The following is a 13,053-nucleotide window of genomic DNA, read 5'->3' as shown; positions in this document are numbered from 1 at the left end:
TTTCTCTTAGGATTAGAAATTAGAATAAACATAAGGCTACTGATTTATTTCCCTTCTATAAAGCTCACTGTTGTACTGACTCTCTCCAAACACTGTAACTGTTTTTTATACTTACATAGTGTGTTCATACTGAAGTACAACAAATCACTTTGGAAATATAATGGAAGAATAATAATAGGATACATGCTCAAAGACATATCACTATCTTCTTTTTAAGGACACCATATCATAAAATTTCAAACTGGAGAGTAGTTTAATCATTTTTACCCTTGTTCCTCAGATAAAGATACCAAGAAAGAAAAAGTGGGGATAAAATGTCTTACTCAAGAGTATGAAAATGAAACTGTAACAATTTAATAAGAACAGTATAAATTAATGAATTAAAATATTAGGACTAATGCCCACGGTAGAGAAAAGCTACTATCTGAGTGGCCTCTCGTCTTCATGATAGATCATCACAGATGGGGAACACTACCCCATTGTCCAGACTTCTCAAAACTAACCTGTGATGATAAGACATTCATTGTGATCCAGCACCTCAGTGAAGAGCCGTGAAACAATCAACTCAGGGTTGATTAAAAAGCGGATTTCTTCTTGTACAAGTCCTGCACTGGTTACACCACCTCCAACAAAACGGTTTGCAAAATCCACCTATTTGGGAAAATGTGGCATGTTAAATGACAATTTAAAATACCTACATATATGATAAAGAAGTACACTCCCTCTAAGCTCTGATCTTCCTTTCCTTTCCCACATAAATCAATCCCCAAATTAGTAATCTTCCCGGGGAGAACAGATTGTGGTTGACTGCACCCTTTCCACCTCACTGCAGTTAACATCTCTGAATATTTCTTTGGATTCCAAAATGTTAGAAGGAACATGGAAAATAGAGCTTTTAGGCAAAAGCCTCAATGTAATTTATGGACTCTTGTTTATAAACCTTACCTGTGCTCCAAGGGCCACAAATCAAGGGAGGTTTTTATCTGGAAAGGTTTCAAGATCATTTCTCCACCACTCTCTACTCAATTTCCATTTATGTACTTCATATGACTTTAATATAATTATACAGGCATACCTCATTTTACTGCACTTTGCTTTATTGCACTTCACAGATATTGCATTTTTTACAAATTGAATGTTAATGGCAACCCTGCATCTGGCAAGGCTATTGGTGCCATTTTTCCAATAGCATTTTCTCACTTTGTGTCTCTGTGTCATATTTTGGTAATTCTTGGCGATATTTCAAACCCTCCACCAGCAAAAAAAATTATGACCTGAAGGCTCAGATGATGGTTGGCATTTTTTTTTTAGCAATAAAGTACTTTTTAATTAAGGCATGTACATTTTCTTAGACATAATGCTATTGGACACTTAAAAGACTACAGTATAGTATAAACGTAACTTTTATATGCACTGGGAAACCAAAAAAATTCATGTGACTCACTTTTTTGCAATGGTCTGGAAACGAACACATAGTATCTCCAAACTATATAGCCTGTACCTTTCTTATATAATATGGAAATCAAACACTTGTCCTTAAAGGTTTGAAAAGTTTAGGATTTAACCTTTTCGGTAACTTTTTTCTTTTGTGAAAGAATAAAAGGATGAAAATTTCTTCCTTCTAAATTCAATTGCAAACCCCAAACTGCAAAAACATTACAAACTTTTTAAGAAAAATACACCTAAGGGGAAGAAAAATGAAGACCAAAAAAAATCTAGTTTAACAACAAAGATTCAATAAATTAATATTTCCAATTTAGTTTAAAACTATATGTAAGTTTTCTATGGAGTACTATGATGGCATCCCCAAGCTCCTATTGATAAAGGTGAGTTACACAATCCTCAAGAGAAAGCAAACTCAACTTGCCAGAATTATTTGTTTGTCTTAAACTTACTATGCACTCCAATGTGTCCAACGGTATGCTAGGCTCTATGGGGCAATATGTAAGAAATAGTTTCTGACTTTGTCTTAGATTTTTCTATTTGGGGAGTTAGATTACACACATACACACAACTTGTGTACACATACAGTCATACACAACCCCTCCCGCCCCCTACCAGAATTTAGTAAGTAACGTAAGAGAGGCTTCTATACTATTTAGGAAAAACACAATCCTGTGTCTCTTCTTTACTCTCACACTACTGCCACACTCTCGACACTTCTGACACCAGATGTGTGGATTTTCCACACATCAAGCAATTCTGCAATACCGGCTAGGTGTCCTACAATCCAGTTCAGTTCTGACACTGTCTACCTGGAGGTTAGTGAAAAATCCCACAGGCTAAGGATTCAGTCCTACAAGACTGCCCCAGTTCAGATGACAATCTCAAGTCCCAGGTTGTCACCTGTACTTTTAGTTGACCAGCTATAAATTGGGGTTCCCATGACCCCACCCGGGGCTTGATGATTTGCTAGACCAGCTCACAGAATTCAGGGTAACACTTACTTACATTTACTGATTTATTAAAAAGGATGTAATAAAGGATACAGATGAACAGCCAGATGTAGAGACACACAGGGCAAGGTATGTGGGAAGGGGCACAGACCTTCCACGCCCTTTCCAAGCAAGTCATCTCCCAGCACCTCTGCATGTTCACCAACCCCAAAGCTCTCCAAATCCTGTACTTCTGAAATTTTTATGGAAGCTTCATCACATTCTCATGACCGATCATTAACTCAGTCTCCAGTCCCTCTCCCCCTTTCCCAGAGGATGGGAGGTGGGGCAGAAAGTTCCAAACTTCTAATCATGGCTTAGTCTTTCTGGTGACCATGCCCATCCTGAAGCTACCCAGGAACCCACCAAGAGCTGCATCATTAGAACAAAAGACATGTCTATTACTCAGGAAATTCCAAGGGGTTTAGGAGCTCTGAGTCAGGAATTGGGGTCAAAGACCAAATATTAGAACAAAAGATGCTCCTACTGCTCTTACCACTCAGGAGATTACAAGGGTTTTAGGAGCTCTGTGCCAAGAACAGGTTGTAGAGACTAATATATATATTTCCTATTATTTCACATATACTTTCATACTATTGTCAAGTATGAGATTTTGTAAAACTTGTTTGTGATCTTTAAAGCAATTATAAGAAATAGTAATGTGAAGCCTGTTTTACAAAAGAGTAAAACAAGAATATGAATCTTTTGACACGTAAAAATACTATATGTGAAAAGAGAGAAATTAATAGAAGATAAAGTAGTCTTCTTTCACTACAGAAGAACTTAGAAAATACTGAAAAATATGACTGGACAAGTTCTTGAAATGAGTTACCAAAGTGAATCATTTGGGTTTATATTCTGGCATAATAAATCAACACTAAAACTTTAACTTATATAGAAAAATAATTTTGGTTAAACTAGTCCACTGATTAGAAATAGTTACCTACTACATATTAAGTCTTTATACATTGGGTGATTTATAGCTTAAATTGTGCAATTAAACAAGTATTGATGAACTATTATGCTGTGAACCATGGAATACACAGATGAATAAGATGTGGTTCCTGGTTTCATAGCATTTACAGTCTAGATGGGAGTGAGGCACATAAGTAGAATGATAAGATGATTATTAAAGAACCTATTAGGATGTATTTGATACTTCTCAGATAATACAATTAACTAAAATTGGCGCATGGGGAGGATACAGGAGCGTTACAAAAGGATGTGGCATATTCAATTGAGATTTTGCTGACAATCAGGCTAAGGGAATAGCTGCAAAAGGACACAGGAAAAACCAATGTAAAGAGCTGTATGAGGAGAGTGGTAAGCAGATTCCTCATGCCTGTCTGCAGTGTACAGTATGTGGAGAGTTAAAGTTGGTAATGAGCTGGTCTGGGGTCCAAGAAATTTTTACTTAATTCTTAGGATTCTGGGAAAGATTCTAAGAAGAAAAGTAACAAATGTATCTGTGTTTTAGGAAGATAATTCAGACTAAAGTTTAAAGAATGAACTGGAAAAGTAAAAGCAGAAAGGCTGGCTAGGTAAATACTGAATAGTTTAGACAAGCACTACTAAGGCCTCAAATAGGTCAGTGGGGAAAGAAGTGAGACCCAGCAAGGAAATAAAATGGACAGCTCTTGAAAACTGAAAGACTGGCTAAGTATCATGGTATTCGGAATACAAATGAGAAACAAAGGCCTGAGATCAGCTAAACTTAATTGTTACCGGAACAAGATACATAACTAAATTTAAAAGATAAGCTCTATCCAATCTATGTACTACTTGGAAATGATAAATGAAATACATTCAATGTGCATACTACTGTTCATTCTTTGAATAAAAGGCCAACATTTATTACTTAAAAGGTATGCACAGAAACAAATACACTAAACTCAATATGCCTCTGAAAGCAGGGGTCTTTTAGAAAATCAGTTTCTACTACTTAAAAAAGTTCTTAATAAAAGGCTCTCTATTGCAGGTAAGAAATCTGTTCCAGTACATGAAAACAAGCATATGAGTGCTTCCTTATTTTTAGCCATTTTCTAACTCACTTTACTTTAAAGCTACCTGTTGAGCTTACTCAGTTCTGAATTATAACTTGATGAAAAGAGAGAAATGATAACACTCCTTAGAGAGGTTTTGTTGTTGTTGCCACTCAGCATAATGTAATTTATATGCTACACAAGGAGATTTGGAGCACTGCAATACAATATTCCCTGATCTCCTGGGGATACATGGCATGGGTAGGGAGAAAATAAATAGAAGCCTTTATGGTATTCTTTTAATCTACTGAGGTTTCACATTTCATCTATAATACATTCCAGGGAAGTGGGGAGAATCTCAACCTTGAATGTTGTTGAATAACTCCTTGCTGAATCGTACTGTAATGAAAGGTCAGCATTCCTGCGGTGCTAACCACCAGTAGCTTTGTTTATTTCATGTGTATTAAGCTTCCCTCAGTTAATCCAAGATGTTACTGTAGGAAAGAACCTTGTCAAGATGGAAATGTGGGGGAAAAAGTGATAGTCATTCGAAACAAACTTTAGTCTTATTTCAAAATTATTGTTTTAAATAGAAGAAAAAGGACTTATTAAATATAAATATTAAAAAATTAAGTACAGGACAAATTAATTCAGTTATCCAAATTATTTTTGTCTATAATTTTAATCACTGGGAGGTGACTTAAAACAAAACATGGTTTGCCTCTTTGAAAATTTTAAATACAAATATGTCTAAATAAAAGGCCATTCTAAAACAAATGTAGGCACTTAGAGCATATAATAAGTAGCCAAATGCAAATCAGTCTGGTCATTTTATAATAAAAATTAAGTTAATTACACAAATAGTCCATTATCAGGCAACTGCTTTAACTTCTGACCCTATATAAGCATTTAATAATGATCTAAGAAAAAAATCAGCTAGTCTCAGTATAAACAGGATGGTGTACAAGCTTCTTCCAAAGAAAATTAGGATTACAATGCTCTTCTAAATAAGAACACAAAACACTAACATTTCGTCTCTGATTAGTGATTTTTTTAAAAGATCACTATAAAGCAAAAGGAAAGCACATGTTCAGGTTAGGTGTTACAACAAGTTAAAGCCAGATACAGTGTTTTATTTGTTAACTCCTTTTTCCAAAATACTTTTTTTTACATAATGGCAGGAACATAGATTAATAACAAAGATTGACAGATGGACAAAATTACTTGCTCTAAAACAGGGAAGAGATGGCAAGTATATCTGGCTCATGTGCCTAAAACTATTACACATGGAGAGAGGACTTTCTTATCAATCCGTTTTAGATGTCTGCCTCCTAGACCCAAACAAAGTTGGTGACAGAAAAACATCTCAAGCCGGTCATTTTTTAGGGCAGAGCAAGAGCCTTTAAAGAAAGAGAACAAAACTGCCTGGTGACAGCTTGTCAAGACCATACCCTGGCAACTTCCTCCACTGTCAATCTACAAGCTATATCTGAACCAAGAGGCCTGATGTTGTCCAGATCTTGGATTTTCTGTCAAAGGCTTTTTAAAGAGGCACACGTACGAAACAGAGAACGTATATCGGCAGATAAAAGTATTACCAAGGTTGTCAAGGTGATCTGTTTGGTGTTTTTCTCCATTCTGCTATTATGCTTCATTGCATTACATCAGCTTAGAAGATAAATAAACAGCTTTTCATATTTCCTTTGCTGTCGGAAGCTTGACAAGAGACAGTCGTCCCTTCCCCCCATGCCCCCACTGCTGTAATTCTCCTACCTGTAGCATGCCTTGACCATTTCCTTCTATGGTTCCTTCGTAAGTGACATGCAATCGAGTCAGGAGTTTTTCACATCTAGGATTTAAAAAGATATTTCCTTATTTATTTTTTTAATGGTAAGTATTGCACTACAGAAAAGTCTGAAAATACAGATTAACTATAAAAGAAAAATTGAAACTATTCCAAATCTCAAAAGTGAGAAACAGATGCTTATTTACTCAACATTCTTGGGATAGTCTCCCCAAATTTTTCTTATTCAAATATATAAATACAAATATTTAAATTAAAATGGGACAACATACTGTTTTGAAAATTGTTTTGCCCCTACAAAGTATCAGTTTCCCCTCTTTTTTAAAAATATTTTTATACAATTTTTAAAGGTTACTTTCCAGTTATTACAAAATATGGGCTACATTCCCCATGTTGTACAATACATCCTTGAGCCTATATAACACCCAACAGTGTGTACCTCCCACTGCTCCACACCCACCACCACCGGTAACCACTCATTTGTTCCCTGTATCTGTGAGTATCCTTCTTGTTATACCCAGTAGTTTGTTGTACTTTTTAGATTCCACATGTAAGTGATATCATACAGTCTTTCTCTGACTTCTTTCACTTAGCATAATGCCCTCCCAGTCCATCCATGTTGATGTAAATGGCAAAATTTTGTTCTATTTTTATGGCCGAGTAGTATTCCACTGTACATATGTACCACATCTTCTTTATCCATTCACCTGTTGATGGACACTTAGGTTGCTTCCATATCTTGGCAACTATAAATAATGCTGCTAAGAACATTGGGGTGCATGTATCTTTTCGAATTATTTTTCAGATATATGCCCAGGAGTGGAATTACTGGGTCATATGGTCATTCTATTTTCAGTTTTTTGAGAAACCTCCATACTGTTTTCCATAGTGGCTGCACCAGTTTAAGTTTCTCCTCTTTAAAAGTTGAAAAACTTCTCAAAATATTTTTAAAAATTAAGATCTATGAAATTTTATTATTATGCTAGAGTTGGCAACCTAAGGAAAAATATAGAAAAATTTTACAAAAAATTATATATGATTCTCAGAGGGGCTCTATTTTCACTAGTTTGGAAACCGTATATGTGTGTGGGGTGTCTTGATGAAAATACATGCTACAGAAATCCTGATCTATGGTATTTTTATATTAATAAAATTGATAGGTAAGTCTAGTACCTGTAAGTCACAATTATTTTCTTTCCTTTTCATAAACCATGGTCACTGAGGTGTTTATGGGGTTCAGATAAACCACCCCCAAATTTGGCATCTTGGCATAGTGAATATTTTAAGCTGAAGAAGTTTGAGAAAATGGCAGAAGCAGAAAGGTCACTCTGACCTCCTCCCCCTCTCCCCCTTCTTACCTGAAACAAGCCATAAAACCCTCACATGAGGGACCCTACCTATACCTGGAGGAAAGGAGCATTATTATCTCTGAAGACAAAAAGATGCCAAGAAGAATTCCAACAACCAGAACTTGCTGTTTCCCCCAGTTTACTTCAATCACCTCATACTCTTTTACATATCATATTCCTCATCTATTCTTCATCAAACCTAGCATAAAAGTACATAGATCTGTTTCTTTGGGTCTTCATTTCCTCATAAAGGCTCCTGTATCATGCAAAACTTATATAAAATAAATTTTTATGCTTTTCTCCTGTTAATCTTAGTTTAATTTTCATACCCAGCCAGGGACCCTAAGAGGATTGAGGAAAAACTTTTTCCTGCCCTACAGTGTTTACCTGCTTAAATCATATGAAAAAAAAATTCCTTTTTATTAATAGCAGTTGATGATGACATTTTTTCCTTAGATTTTTTTCTCCTGATTAATTATTGAATAAAAATAAATAAATTATAATAGAATGTAACAGATAGTAAACCCCTAACTTATACAGAGTGGCATGAATTTTTGGAGGGAGGGGAATTATATATTTTTTAAAACAATTATATTAAAAAAAAATTTAGCTGGGAAGCACTATTTATTTATTGGGATTTGCTTTTATCCTGGTATCAATGAGTCCAAATACATTTCTGGTAAAGCTTCAGTCCAACAGACTGATCTTACTCAGAAGGTAAAATAATTCAGTACAGATTCTGTTCTCAAAGCTTCATTTGTATTAACTTATTTAATCTTCACAACATCCCTATTACTATCTCCTTTTACAGATGGGAAAATAAAGCACAAAAAGCATTTAAGTAACCTGTCCAAGACTAGTAAATGAAGCAACAAAGATTTGAACCCAGAAAGCCTAAGGTAATGGTTCAAGCTCTTAACCAGTAAGCTATGCTTTTAGAAAAATTACTTTCTAAATCTCTTGGAGAAAGTTAGTACCATAAGTTTGATTTTTTTAACTTCCCTTTTTTGCAGCATCCTACTTTCCTAGCTATTTTATTCCAGGGGAGACTACCTGTGAGGATACTATTGAGAAGATAAAGAAGCATGATCCAGAAGTCTCATCTGCTGTCAACTATTCTCTGTGACTGTAGTTGTCACCTTATAGTACACTTCTCAAAATTAGGAAATTGCTAGAAACTATTTTTTTAAAATAAGCATCCTCCAACTTCCTAATAGGTTTCCCCTTCTGGCCCCAGCAAATTCTTCATACCACTGCCCCAGGAATCAAAGACAGATTATTCTGGTTCTCTGTGATTAACTAAGCCTGGCTAAGGTATTTATTGATAGTCACAGGGTTAACTATAATGCCAGAATCCTGAAACTCAGAAAAGCCTCTAATTTCCTGGCACCCATTTAGTCCTTTACTCTTGGGAATACCAACAATCCTCATCTCTTCTTCATCCTCTCTCTTTAAGTGAACACATGTTTCTGGTTCTGTGGAATCTGGGAGATGGATTTTAATTGCATTCTGCAACTCACTTAAGAAGCAGCTAAAACAAAAAAGAGATCAATGAAATTTAAAAAAAAAGTATGAAAAGTTTCAAGTTAAATTCTGCCTATCTAGGTTAAGTGGAATATCTAGATCTTATTTAAAGAGCAAAATTATCTTACTGACACAGCAGCCTCACCATCTCTGCATTTTGACCTATCCCTTCTCTCCCAGATGGTGTACAAATAGGTGTCCTTTCACATTAGTGCCAAATGAATGCCAGATGCAGAGTAGAGATCCTGAGCTGAATTAAAAACAATCCCTCTGAATGATCTATAAAATCTACACAAAAGCAACATGAACAAAAACATCTGTGTTCCTATTAGAGACTAATAGAAGAGCTAAGAAAAGCAACCTTCTGTACTCTAATCTGGGCAGATAACACAGCAGATTGTTACTTTAGTTCTAGGCACCATATTTTAAGAGGGACCAATGGCCTAGGATACATCAACAGCTGAGTTAAAGGGTTTACAATCCATATTATATGTGAAACAAAAGAAATGAGTACTTTAGTATGGACCTGTGTGTATTGTTAGAGGTGGGGGTGGATCAAGAAAGCATTAAAATACATGAAGGAGGGTCAAATCTTAAAGAAAATTAGTTTTATTGATTGTAGTTCCAGAAGGAAGAACAAGGAATGGGATTTGGCGGGGTGGGGAGATTTTTGGAAGACAGACTTTTTTTAGTAAATGAAAGTATTAGACAATAACACAAGCAGCCAACAGTGGGATAGACTGCGGCCAAACAGTGAATTTCCCATCACCAGGGCTGCCTAGTCTCCATCTGTTATAGGTATTACAGAGCTGATTACTTTTAGTAGGCAGCTGGACCAGATGACTTCCTGGGGTCCCTTTAATTTCTAATATACCATGATTCTGAAATGCTGTACATGTTTCTCTTCCTTTCTGACTCAATTTTGTTCTTGTTTTTGTCTTTCTTTTGGTTGCTTAATCTTTTATCCACTTCCCTCTGCTAATAATCATCTCAGCCATGGAGTCAGCCTCCTAAAGTGAGTTTGTTTTTCCTCCACCTCACAAATAAACATCTTTGATGGATGAAAACACAGGAAAGCCATCTAAGCATATGTGCTTTCTCAAGTTAATTACTTTAAGAGTGAGTTCCTTTCATCACTAATTCTAAACAATTACAAACTACGATAAAAATTATTAGAAAGTGAAAATGAAGAGGCACTGATTAACATGAATGCACATCCAAAATATGCATTTAGCATGTTTAATCATGTCGTCACATGCACTGAAACAGTAGATACATTCTTCTCTAAGTGCTTTGGGAATTTGTTCCAGGTTAGAAAATGTGTTGACTATTTCAAGGCACTAAAGGAACTTACATATCTGAATAAACTCAGATTGCTTATTATTCTCCTCAGTATTTGCAGGTAAATAAGAAAAAACCCTAGTAAATTAGCAACTTCCACAAAATTGCCAATAGTACATGTTGACAACCAAACTTCAAAACTCTTGTCACTCAGACAAATACTAAGTAACTACGATTTACATTTTAGTTTAGTAAAAATAAAACTTCCTAATCTTGTCTTCCAGAAAGAAAAGCAATAAAATACAAACATTAACCATAAAACCAAGGGTAAGGAGGAACATTAAATATTGGTGTTTAATGTTAGTGTCTTCACACAGAAAACTCCTAATTCTAAATAGGACTTTGTTTCAGAAGATAAAACTAAGGCAAAAGAGTAGAAGTGAAAGGGTTGCAGACTTTGATTCAAAAGGCATGACCTTTCTAACAATGAGAGCTATCAATTGATCATTTTAAGAAGAAATTCCCTGGTACTAGGGCAATTAGGAGGTTGGGAAACCATCTTTTCAGAGGCTGTAAAATACAATTGTCTCATGGTGAAAGAGTCCTTCCAATTCTAAGATTCCAGGATTATTTACATTATTATTACCTTTCCCACTCTGGAAAATCTTCAAGACTCTGTCTCGTAAATGTCACCAACCCAGTAGGTTCTACAAAAGCAATAAAAGAGAAACACACCCAAAATAAGTATTGAGTTTGAAAAGATTATATATATTCAGTAAAAGAATGGGTCTAACACTGGCTGTAAAGCTAATCAGGAAAAACCAAGCCTGGTACTGGAATACAACAGAAGATTGATTTAAAATAATATTATCCTTACAATAGGAATTCTTTCTACAAAATAGTAAATAAGCCCTCCCTAAGACACAAAACTATACAGAAAAACAGCACGACAGTAGGATTTGCATGCTGGTACTTTTTGGTTAAGTTTTCCAAACTGAACATACTTTTAAAAAATCCTTGCGGGGGGGGGGGGGGCTTCCCTGGTGGTGCAGTGGTTGAGAGTCCGCCTGCTGATGCAGGGGACACGGGTTCGTGCCCCGGTCCGGGAAGATCCCACATGCCGCGGAGCGGCTAGGCCCGTGAGCCATGGCCACGGAGCCTGCGCATCCAGAGCCTGTGCTCCGCAACGGGAGAGGTCACAACAGTGAGAGGCCCGCATATCGCAAAAAAAAAAAAAAAAAAAAAAAAAAAATCCTTGGGGGAAAAAAGGATGCACAATGGATATAGCTTATACAACAAAGACAAACTAACTTTTAATTTGTAAACTCCTCAAAAAAAAAAAAAGCCTTAACCCTACACCTAAAGACTGGTAAATGTATACACATTTATGTGTTTTATAATAAAATAATATGTCTAAGATTAAAAAAGAAAATTGCTGGCATGTCCTTTGAGGTTGACACAGCTAAACCCAGGGCTTAGATGATATGCAAGTGCTCTATTTAAAGGCACCTTTGCCAGAAGGAGGAATTACTGTATTCTAAGAGGTTAGAGAAGAATGATGACATAGTTTTCAAGGAGCAATAGATATGAGAGGATCAAAATGCAGTAAATTTTAGAGGATCAGATCCTTTTTTGTTAGATTTACTTTTTTTTTTTTAAATAGTGGCAAAAGCAAAAAATAAATCATCTGGCCAAAAGAAATTTGTTTGATTCAAATCAAAGAACAAACTAAAAAGGCCAGGCCATTTCTGTTTTCTTCTGTTTTTAAAAAAAAATGCTCTTAAGCAGAGAGAACTATGTCAGGAACTATTAGTGATAATGGTGGTAGAGTCCCAGTGAAAGCTTGGCAATCATTTCATTCCTTCAGATGATTCCACATTTCTCTGCTCTCAGTCACAAGCAGCAACAATCCAAAAATCATATGGAGTAGTTACAATAGAAAACAGAATTTTGTTAACGTGAGTTACAAAATATTCTTTAGATGTCTAACTTTCTTTAAGACAAATGGATAGCATAGTTAAAATTCACAAGTCAAATAATTCAAACACTAGAGAAGCAATTCTATTAATAGGAAACTAATGTCTGTGTCATCATTCAATAATTTAGCAGAAAAGTAAGAACATTAAATGTCTCTCATATATACTAGCAGAGACCAAGAGAAATTAAAAAATGAAAATTTCTGGCAAAGCAAGAGAAAAGGATGAAGAACATGGCTCTTTAGATATAATTAGTAACAAAAAAAAAAAACCCTTGAGAACATGCCTACTACCTTTCTTCCATAGAAAGGCACCTTTCACACCAGAATAGTTTATTTTGGTTAATCAAATATTTCCTTTAATAAAATCACAATATATACTGCATATGAGTCATCACTTTTTTGTTTTAAGATCATCCAAATTTTTTTTTAATCTTTTATTTTTTTTAATTTTTTCACCACACCGTACAGCATGTGGGATCTTAGTTCCCTGACTAGGGATTGAATCCACACCCCCTGCATTGGAAGTGCAGAGTCTTAACCACTGGACCGCCAGGGAAGTCCCAAGCCATCACTTTTTAAATATTCCATTTATAAGATAGTTTTATCTAAAATTATATTGAAAATAATTCAGAAAGCTCTTTAAAATCTTTCAGTCTCAAGAGCCTCACTACAAATATAAAATATATACTGACATCCTTGA

The 13,053-nt window shown here is 35.4% G+C and overlaps 1 protein-coding gene across 2 annotated transcripts in view; it reads right to left on the bottom strand.

Moving 5' to 3' along the window:
* Nucleotides 1-13,053, bottom strand: part of PARG (poly(ADP-ribose) glycohydrolase) — a 116,413-nt gene that overhangs the window by 35,342 nt on the left and 68,018 nt on the right. For both annotated transcript variants that reach the window (XM_060034647.1, XM_060034646.1), the window contains exons 11-13: nt 11,022-11,082; nt 6,191-6,266; nt 504-651 (exon numbers count right to left, since the gene is read on the bottom strand). In XM_060034647.1, the coding sequence (XP_059890630.1) occupies nt 504-651; nt 6,191-6,266; nt 11,022-11,082 (285 nt within the window). The remainder of the gene's footprint in view (nt 1-503; nt 652-6,190; nt 6,267-11,021; nt 11,083-13,053) is intronic.

Source organism: Delphinus delphis, chromosome 16 (genome assembly GCF_949987515.2).
Source record: "Delphinus delphis chromosome 16, mDelDel1.2, whole genome shotgun sequence".
Classification (NCBI taxonomy): domain Eukaryota; kingdom Metazoa; phylum Chordata; class Mammalia; order Artiodactyla; family Delphinidae; genus Delphinus; species Delphinus delphis.
Note: the sequence above shows the minus strand (reverse complement) of the source record. Positions and strands in the feature narration are given on the sequence as shown.